The sequence below is a fragment of the Salmo trutta genome, chromosome 31 (assembly GCF_901001165.1).
Source record: "Salmo trutta chromosome 31, fSalTru1.1, whole genome shotgun sequence".
NCBI classification, from domain to species: Eukaryota; Metazoa; Chordata; class Actinopteri; order Salmoniformes; family Salmonidae; genus Salmo; species Salmo trutta.
The window spans coordinates 34,140,938-34,151,310 of NC_042987.1; the positions used below are offsets into that span (position 1 = coordinate 34,140,938).

The following is a 10,373-nucleotide window of genomic DNA, read 5'->3' on the forward strand; positions in this document are numbered from 1 at the left end:
GTCCTATCGTCACACCGGTGTGATTTAGGACTTCTAAACCCTTCTAACCACTTTTATGTGTTTGAGCTACAGACTTCTGAGTTATACCATTGGATTCGTCCACTCCCTCTGCATCCTTTGGTACCAAACATTAGTTTGTTTAATCGGGGCGGAGCTAAAGCGATGTTTGTGAGACAAGGGAGGATCCCGAAACGGCCCAGGGCAAGGTCTTTTATACAAAAACACCTGTAGAATCCGAATGGTTTGAGCTTTCAAGTATTAAAAGATATGACCTCACAAGCTGCACAAGAGTCATTAGAAGGTAAGGGGTTCTTCTACACAGAAGATCATAGAAAATCCCAGGACATAGTGTCTATAATACTGTAATAAGCTGACATAGTTGTGGTCATAAACTCTGAACTCCAAACAGTTGTCACTGACTAGTTGGATATTCATTTCCCACTGAGAAAACAATTTCTGTACTTACAGCATTCATTTGAATTCATTCTGATCAGGTTTTTGCTTTGGCATAATATATATATATATTTGTCAAAAAATGAATCTCATGAATTCAACAGTTTATGTCAAATAGTTGTGTCTTCTACTTGTAGCCCTGGTTGTCCTGAAAAGAAAATGGTTAAACACTTAATTGCAAGGCTAAATATAAGGGCTGGACATCAAAGTCAGATAAATAAAAAGCCAATTTCTGCTGGGGTCTCGTTTAGCTGTGAAAGACACATGAGAAAGTAAGTAAACTGTCATTCTTTATTACCCCTAGATACAGAGCAGTTCAGAGTACATACAGCCATTGCGCATTGAGCGTAGTAAATTAACCCTTATTACCTACATTTTAACCCAATGACAACACCCATAAACAAATAGCTAGTAAAGATGTAGTAAATCTCTGCCTAACCAATTAATGATGAAGGTCTTGTAAAAGCAAAATGAAAACTCAGCAAGGAAGCAGACTCAAGCCCTTATGTGGTATTCTCTGATCATGCAGTGGGCCCACTGCATGCAGTTTGATGACTGCGACATTAAAGAGTCTGTGCTTTGTAAAATCTGAACGCTTCTCAGAAAAATTTCTTCTTCCCTGGACACACTGGCACAGGTGCAAGAGGTGCAGACACAATAGCTGGGCTGTCTGGCACTGGTTCTGGGGCTTCCCTCTTCACCACCCCAGATACAACAGGTGCATCCGTGCCTACAACTGGATCGACTACGAACACAGGGGGCGCTTCGGTACCTACAGGGACCACCACCACGGGGACCACAGGCACTATGGACTCCTCGGACTCGCCAGACTCGCCAGACTCGGCAGACAGAAGGCCGCTGCGGTCGGGGTCGTGGAGGGCGGTGAGTTTGTGGTGCCTCAGGCCGTGGACCTTGGGGAGGTTACCAGCGTGGACGTGGACCACTGGCGCAGGCACCGGGACTGTGCCATTGGTGTCCACGATAGGCACCTGTACATTAGAACAAGAGACAGGTCGTCAAAGTACTGTGTCAGTGCAATGGTTTGTTTTCATGTGGCATTTATTGATATACCCTGGCATTATGTGGCTGAGTGATGAGGAGAAACTGAAATGTTTTTTTGTCCATTGGGTATTTCCGTTTGCGTAATATTTAGATAAAGCCTTGAATAAAAAAAAAAAAAGCTACCTATAATTAATTTGTAAAAATATTTATCTTCGATGTGGTAGATGGCACGTGTGTATTAAATATTGTGTATGGGCTTGTCTCCCATATGAATCTTCTCTTTGTGCCAGACTGGGTTCAAAAGCCTTCTATTTTTTTCTGTATTTATTTATCTGTATATATTATGTATTTATGTGTATGTGTATGTATGTATGTATGTATGTATGTGTGTATGTATGTGTGTATGTATGTATGTATGTATGTGTGTATGTATGTGTGTATGTATGTATGTATGTATGTATGTGTATGTATGTATGTATGTATGTATGTATGTATGTATGTATGTATGTATGTATGTATGTATGTATGTATGTATGTATGTATGTGTGTATGTATGTATGTATGTATGTGTGTGTGTGTGTGTATGTATGTATGTATGTATGTATGTATGTATGTATGTATGTATGTATGTATGTATGTATGTATGTATGTATGTATGTATGTATGTATGTATGTATGTATGTATGTATGTATGTATGTATGTATGTATGTATGTCTGTATGTATGTATGTATGTTATTTTACTGCTCTAAGGATATAATTATTGTTTGGATAACCTTATTCACTATTATGTATAGATTTTTACCTTACATTTTTTTCACTCTTTATGCGATGCACAATGCAGAGAACACTGGAAGAAGAATTATCATTTAATTACCACAGTGAATTATTGTAATGTTTGTTTATGTGTCAATTAATCCCATAAGGGATAGGTTGCCAACTGGCGATTTGACCAGAAAATAAAATGTCATTAATTCATTCATATTGTTCGGTTCAAATAAGATATAGCCTTTATAGAGTATAGAAGACACATTAATAAATCAGTGATAACAAGTCACCTACTTATTCACAGGTGTGAATTAATGCATGTCTTTTCTCTTACCATTGAAGATGCAGCAAATATATTGCACTGGATTGAGTGTAAAGAACTCACACCAGCAACTTGACAAAAGCCACGTTGCTGAAAGAGAAAAGAAACGTGTAAGCTTGTCATATGGTGGTACTGATTAAATACCAAGACATTGAGTATGTTTCAGTAACCGCACTATCATACCACCTAGAATGAAACAATGTGTTGGGCATGCATTCTAAGTTGTATGCTAGTATGGCCATTTGAATGCAGGTTTGGGCATTCCTCCTTCCATGATATAATGTATACTTACTGCCATAGCATTGGTCAGTGGCACACAGTTGTCATCACTGTCATCAGCGGTGCAGTTAGTTTCTACTATAACGTATTCTGCCAAGTATCTGGCTCCACCAGACACAACCTGCAAACAGAGTTGAAGTACATAACAGCTTTCCACTATAGTTGTGTCACAGTTAGTATATGGGAGGTATATGTTCAAACAGAGGAGATGTTTTATTTAATCTTTATTTAACTAGGCAAGTCAGTTAAGAACAAATTCTTATTTACAATGACGGCCTACACCGGCCAAACCCAGACGACGCTGGGCCAATTGTGCGCCGCCCTATGGGACTCCCAATCACGGTCGGTTGTGATACAGACTGGATTCGAACCAGGGACTGTAGTGACACCTCTAGCACTGAGATGCAGTGCCTTAGACCACTGCACCACTCGGGAACCCCACATCAACAGCAACCTGTCTAATGGAGCCCTTATTCACTTTTTACATGTAGGGCCAGTTTCCTGGACACAGAAAAAAGCCTAGATCTGTGTGCAGGAAACTGTCCGTTAAAATGTTTACTTCATTTGGACATAAAAAAACATGACCATACTCTTTTTAGAAGATTGCACTTGCCCACATGATGATCATATGATCAGAAAAATATGTTTTACCTGAGTTGACATGCGTCCAACTTCCATGATTGCAAACAATGACTCTTTGCCTGTCTTGTTGTTGAAGGTGACCAGCGAGGCAGAGACCATGGCCAGGCCTGCAGTGTCGTTAAGGGGAAGGAGTGAGGCACAGCCCACACAGAGGTCCTCCGTTGATTCTTGACATGGTACCAGATAGAGAGAGGAGGTGAGTGTATTAGTATGTGTGTGAATATATTCCACCTGGCACAGACGTCAATTCAACATCTATTCCACGTGGGTTCAATGTAATTTCATTGAAATGACATGGGAACAACGTTGATTCAACCAGTGTGTGCCAAGTGGGATCTCACCTTCCCGCTTCTGTGGTACCTCTCCAGTCAGTAGCTGTCAGACTTTGTTCACAGAATGTGTTGATTATACTTTATTTGCCTGGGGAACGGGATTGTGAAATTATATAATTCACTGGATTATATTGAAAAAGATGTGACATAAAGATTGCATACCTTCAGTTTTACACTTGAAAGCTGTGACAGACATAACTCCTCCAACCTTTCTCAGTACCACATCACAATCTCCCTCCACTGCCTAAAAAACAACAAACAACATTACCAATGATCCATTGGAATTAACTACATAGAATAGAAAATGTATTTAATAAAGTGGAGAATTGGCCTCACTGTGACTACTTTCGGTCTGACGGTGCAGTTGGCGACAGGTGTAGGGTCCAGAACATGACATGTTGTCTCCAGTAGGTCCACTTCCATCAGATAGATCTCTGATCCATCAGGCTATTGAACAACATTGGAGAGCATGACTGAATGGGAATATATTATATCTGCGCTCTTATTAGAATATAAAGTGTCTCTGAGTGGGAGTGCTGATCTAGGATCAGACCACCCCAGTCGTCCATATAATCTCATTCATTATGATCTAAAAGGTGAAACTGATCCTAGATCAGCACTGTGAATACAGCTCCAGGGTTAACTGTAGAGGTTAACACATGAAAAAAGGGGCTTTGTATCAAAAGTGTATTACTCCTTAGAACACTAGGGTAAACAAAACCGAAATATGTCTATTTTATCTGTCTCAAACATCTGCAAAGCTGTAGACTGGTGAGGACCTGGGTAGTTAAGATAAACTTGAAAATGTATCTTGTCTTTACATTTACATTTTACATTATAGTAATTTATCAGACGATCTTATCCACAGAGACTTACAGTATTGAGTGCATACATTTTCATACTTAAAAAAAAAAATTGTTTGTACTTAAACAACATAACAATAATTCCGCCTCATTCTGCGAGTACAGAAGTCCAATCTACGTGAGGCCGGTATTTCCATTACAATCTGTAATAATGAATGTTGCCTGGTGTGACGTCACACTAGACTGTATCATACATCTATGCCAATCTAGAGATGAGGCATATAGAGATGAAGTTTAAAGTACAGGCTATGTGACTCTGTGGATTATTCTATTATCCATGCTCCAGCTCTGGCTCACCTTGGTTATGATCTTGATGTCATCGATCTGGTTCAGAGCGTACTTGTAGCCGTGAGTGTGCTGGCCATTGAGGTAATCCTGGGCCACCAGGGCTGCAGCTACCACGTCGGGTGAGTCGCAAGGCGGACGGGTCACATTATGCAGCAACAACTGGGCCCATGCCCCCGTCAGCAGCCCCAAAACCAAGGCTATACCCAGGCGACTCATCATCAGGAGGGTTAGGACAGGGTGAGAGGATGGAAGTATTGTAGCAGGTAATGACGGGGGTACACTAGAAGAATGACTGAGTCCACATGCCCTGGTATATAGCCTGCACTTTAAACTTCACCACAGAGCCAAGGTAAACACATGTCCACCCCGGACTTCTGTGTACCGTGTGGGTTGTGCAAGAATCCTCAGCCTGAACCCCATGTGGAATGTTGCCAAGATAAATGCTAGACTGACAAAGTCTGGGGTGATCAGGTGCATTGGTGTCAGCAGGTAGATGTCAAAGTTTTACTCTTTAGTTCAACTGAGAAAAAGTCAAGCTTGGATCAAATATGGGATTTCATTGATGTGAATTAAGAAGATGCCATGAAAAGTAATACTGTAGCAAAACTGTAGCCCAGGTCTTCTCTAGATCTTTCGTAGCCTGTGTGTTCAGAACATGCAGTAGCTTTACAGGACAATGTAATATACATTGTGATTGATAAGGGACCAGTGTAAATTTCATATCCCGATTATGAGGCATCACCCTGTATTTCCCTGAAAGGGAGCAAAAGGCCTATAGTCTGGTTCCAGATGTCTGTCACGACTTCCGCCAAAGTCGGCTCCTCTCCTTGTTCGGGTGGCGTTCGGCGGTCAACGTCACCGGCCTTCTAGCCATCGCCGCACCAATGTTCATTGTTCCATTTGTTTTGTCTTGTTTCCCCGCACACCTGGTTTACATTCCCTAATCACACTACATATATATTCCCTCTGTTCCCCCCCATGTCTTTGTGTGGAATTGTTCTTTGTTACGTGTTTTTGTGTGATGCGCCAGGCTGGGTTTTTCAGGTACCATGTTCACCCGTAGCACGTTTATATTGTTAATAATTTTTGCTTCATTGTGACTTTGTCGCACTTTACACTTTCGCTTTTGGCTGAAGGTTTGTGCGTCCTACGGTTGTTTGCCTCTGCCTAATAAAGTGTGCGCCTGAACAATACTCTCTGCTCTCCTGCACCTGACTTCTGCACCAGTAGCGCACAACCTTGACAATGTCTCTGTGTAGCATGGCCATAGCTCTGTCTGTGCTGTCTTGTGTCTTGCCAATGGTAAGTAAAACAGTATAAGTCGATCTGGGATCAGGCTAGCAATGTAGGCTACTACCATTAGATAGGAGAGCCACAACAACAATGATGCAATAACACCTGGTGGATTATATAGGGTCTGCCACTAAACCAGAGACAAGCGATTTGCGAGTATGCTGCTGATAGGAGATGATTGGCCTACTACAGCATTCACGGATCCCTGCCCCACTCACAACAGGCGCAACTGGCAGGCAGACAAAGGGCCAGATCTTACAACGCCTGGATAGGTATTTTAAGTATCTGCTAACCACATCATATGTTATAGCAATCTGTCAGTCGATGGCAACCATTGGTTGATGCATGCAACGTCGCACCAGGGGAACGAGATCACGTACCAGACATCGGCCGTGTTCGAGAGCATCAAAACGAGTGCAGTCAGTCAGTCAAAATTTACCCATGATACATTGTGGTTTTGATCCTCTCAAACACCGCCACAGACACACAGAGAAAGAGCTGTTCCTAAAAAGGTCCAGTTACCAGAACCACAAATACAAATTCCATCTAGACACCTTTGCCCTAGAGCACACAAAAAAATATACATACCTTAGCCTAAACATCAGCACCACAGGTAACTTCCACAAAGCTGTGAATGAGCTGAGAGACAAGGCAAGAAGGGCTTTCTATGCCATCAAAAGGAACATAAAATTCGACATACCAATTAGGATCTGGCTAAAAATACTTGAATCAGTTATAGAACCCATTGCCCTTTATGGTTGTGAGGTCTGGGTTCTGCTCACCAACCAAGAATTCACAAAATGGGACAAACACCAAATGGCGGCGGAAGAAATGGCAGCAGTTTTACGGGCGCCCAACCAATTGTGCTATTATGTGTTTTTTGCGCGTTATTTGTAACTTATTTTGTACATAATGTTTCTTCAATCGTATCTTACAGCAAAAAAGAGCTTCTGGATATCAGGACAGCGATCACTCACCTCGGATTAGACAAAGATTTATTTCTACATAAAGATGACGCACAAGACATTCTCCAAACACCCCACAGGACCGACATCCCCGTTATTTGCAAGAGGAAGCGACATAGGTACAGGGGACAAAGAGCCGGATGCCTGGTCAGGACCCGGAGAAGGCGTCTGGGAAAGCTGCCGTTACCATCAATACTACTCGCCAACGTGCAATCATTGGACAATAAATTAGATGAGGTACGATCATAAATATCCTAGCAACGGGACATCAAAAACTGTAATATCCTATGTTTCACGGAATCGTGGCTGAATGACGACATGGATATTCAGCTAGCAGGATATATGCTGCACCGGCAAGATAGAACAGCACACTCCGGTAAGACGAGGGGGGGCAGTCTGTGCATATTTGTAAACAACAGCTGGTGCACGAAATCTAAGGAAGTCTCCAGATTTTGCTCGCCTGAAGTAGAGTATATTGTGATAAATTGCAGGCCACACTACTTGCCTAGAGAGTTTTCAGCTATACCTTTCGTGGCTGTTTATTTACCACCACAGACAGATGCTCGCACTAAGATCGCACTCAGTTAGCTGTATAAGGAAATAAGCAAACAGGAAACCACTCACCCAGAGGCGGCGCACCTAGTGGCCGGAGACTTTAATGCAGGGAAACTTAAATCAGTTCTACCAAATTTCTATCAACATGTTAAATGTTCAACCAGAGGGAAAAAAATTCTAGATCACCTGTACTCCACACACAGAGACGCGTACAAAGCTCTCCCTCGCCCTCCATTTGGTAAATCCGACCACAACTCTATCCTCCTGATTCCTGCTTACAAGCACAAATTAAAGCAGGAAGCACCAGTGACTCGGTCTATAAACAAGTGATCAGATGAAGCAGATGCTAAACTACAGGACTGTTTTGCTATCACAGACTGGAACATGTTCCGGGATTCTTCCGATGGCATTGAGGAGTACACCACATCAGTCACTGGCATTATCAATAAGTGCATCAAGGACGTCGTCACCACAGTGACTGTACGGACATACCCCAACCAGAAGCCATGGATTACAGGCAACATTCGCACTGAGCTAAAGGGTAGAGCTGCCGCTTTCAAGGTGCGGGACTCTAACCCGGAAGCTTACAAGAAATCCTGCTATGCCCTGCGATGAACCATCAAACAGGAAAAGTGTCAATACAGGACTAAGATTGAATCATACTACACCGGCTCCAACGCTCGTCGTATGTGGCAGGGCTTGCAAACTATTACAGACTATAAAGGGAAGCACAGCTGCGAGCTGCCCAGTGACACGAGCCTACCAGACGAGCTAAATCACTTCTATGCTCGCTTCGAGGCAAGCAACACTGAGGCATGCATGAGAGCATCAGCTGTTCTGGACGACTGTGTGATCACGCTATCCGTAGCCGACGTGAGTAAGACCTTTAAACAGGTCAACATACACAAGACTGTGGGGCCAGACGGATTACCAGGACGTGTGCTCCGGGCATGTGCTGACCAACTGGCAGGTGTCTTCACTGACATTTTCAACATGTCCCTTATTGAGTCTGTAATACCAACATGTTTCAAGCAGACCACCATAGTCCCTGTGCCCAAGAAAACAAAGGCAACCTGCCAAAATGACTACAGACCCGTAGCACTCACGTCCATAGCCATGAAGTGCTTTGAAAGGTTGGTAATGGCTCACATCAACACCATTATCCCAGAAACCCTAGACCCACTCCAATTTGCATACCGCCCAAACAGATCCACAGATGATGCAATCTCTATTGCACTCCACACTGCCCTTACCCACCTGGACAATAGGAACACTTATGTGAGAATGCTATTCAAATCAAATAAATTTATAAAGCCCTTCTTACATCAGCTGATATCTCAAAGTGCTGTACAGAAACCCAGCCTAAAACCCCAAACAGCAAGCAATGCAGGTGTAGAAGCACGGTGGCTAGGAAAAACTCCCTAGAAAGGCCAGAACCTAGAAAGAAACCTAGAGAGGAACCAGGCTATGAGGGGTGGCCAGTCCTCTTCTGTCTGAGCCGGGTGGAGATTATAACAGAACACGGCCAAGATGTTCAAATGTTTATAGGTGACCAGCAGGGTCAAATAATAATAATCACAGTGGATGTCGAGGGTGCAACAGGTCAGCACCTCAGGAGTAAATGTCAGTTGGCTTTTCATAGCCGATCATTCAGAGTATCTCTTCCGCTCCTGCTGTCTCTAGAGAGTTGAAAACAGCAGGTCTGGGACAGGTAGCACGTCCAGAACAGGTCAGGATTCCATAGCCGTACGCAGAACAGTTGAAACTGGAGCAGAAGCATGGCCAGGTGGACTGGGGACAGCAAGGAGTCATCAGGCCAGATAGTCCTGAGGCATGGTCCTAGGGCTCAGGTCCTCCGAGAGAGAGAAATAAAGAGAGAAAGAAAGAAAGAGAGCGAGAGTGAGTTAGAAGGAGCATACTTAAATTCACACAGGACACCGGATAAGACAGGAGAAATACTCCAGATATAACAGACTGGCCCTAGCCCCCCGACACATAAACTACTGCAGCATAAATACTGGAGGCTGAGACAGGAGTGGTCGGGAGACACTGTGGCCCCATCCAACGATACCCCCGGACAGGGCCAAACAGGCAGGATATAACCCCACCCACGTTGCCAAAGCACAGCCCCCACACCACTAGAGGGATACCTTCAACCACCAACTTACAATCCTGAGACAAGACCGAGTATAGCCCACAAAGATCTCCGCCGCGGCACAACCCAAGGGGGGGCGCCAATCCAGACAGGAAGATCACGTCAATTACTCAACCCACTCAAGTGACCCACCCCTCCCAGGGCTGGCATGGAAGAGCACCAGTAAGCCAGTGACTCAGCCCCTGTAATAGGGTTAGAGGCAGAGAATCCCAGTGGAGAGAAGGGAACCGGCCAGGCAGAGACAGCAAGGGCGGCTCGTTGCTCCAGTGCCTTTCCGTTAACCTTCACACTCCTGGGCCAGACTACATTCAATCATAGGACCTACTGAAGAGATGAGTCTTCAATAAAGACTTAAAGGTTGAGACCGAGTCTCCGTCTCTCACATGGGAAGGCAGACCGTTCCATAAAAATTGAGCTCTATAGGAGAAAGCCCTGCCTCCAGCTGTTTGTTTAGAAA

At 43.7% G+C, this 10,373-nt stretch overlaps 1 protein-coding gene across 1 annotated transcript; it reads right to left on the bottom strand.

Annotated features, from left to right (window-relative positions):
- Positions 1-726: 726 nt before the first annotated feature.
- Positions 727-5,247, bottom strand: ahsg2 (alpha-2-HS-glycoprotein 2). Its single transcript, XM_029726319.1, has 7 exons — positions 4,958-5,247; positions 4,134-4,244; positions 3,960-4,041; positions 3,475-3,632; positions 2,837-2,944; positions 2,557-2,634; positions 727-1,442 (listed from the first exon to the last, which is right to left on the bottom strand). Exons 1-7 carry the CDS (start codon positions 5,165-5,167, stop codon positions 1,053-1,055), a joined length of 1,137 nt encoding a protein of 378 aa, XP_029582179.1. The 5' UTR covers positions 5,168-5,247; the 3' UTR covers positions 727-1,052.
- Positions 5,248-10,373: the final 5,126 nt, after the last annotated feature.

Coding starts and splice junctions, on each gene's coding strand:
- ahsg2 (XM_029726319.1), bottom strand. CDS start 5,167: ATGATGAGTCGCCTGGGTATAGCCTTGGTTTTGGGGCTGCTGACGGGG. Junction 4,245..4,957: donor ACATCAAGATCATAACCAAG/GTGAGCCAGAGC, acceptor GTTGTTCAATAG/CCTGATGGATCAGAGATCTA. Junction 1,443..2,556: donor TATTTGCTGCATCTTCAATG/GTAAGAGAAAAG, acceptor TCTAATGTACAG/GTGCCTATCGTGGACACCAA.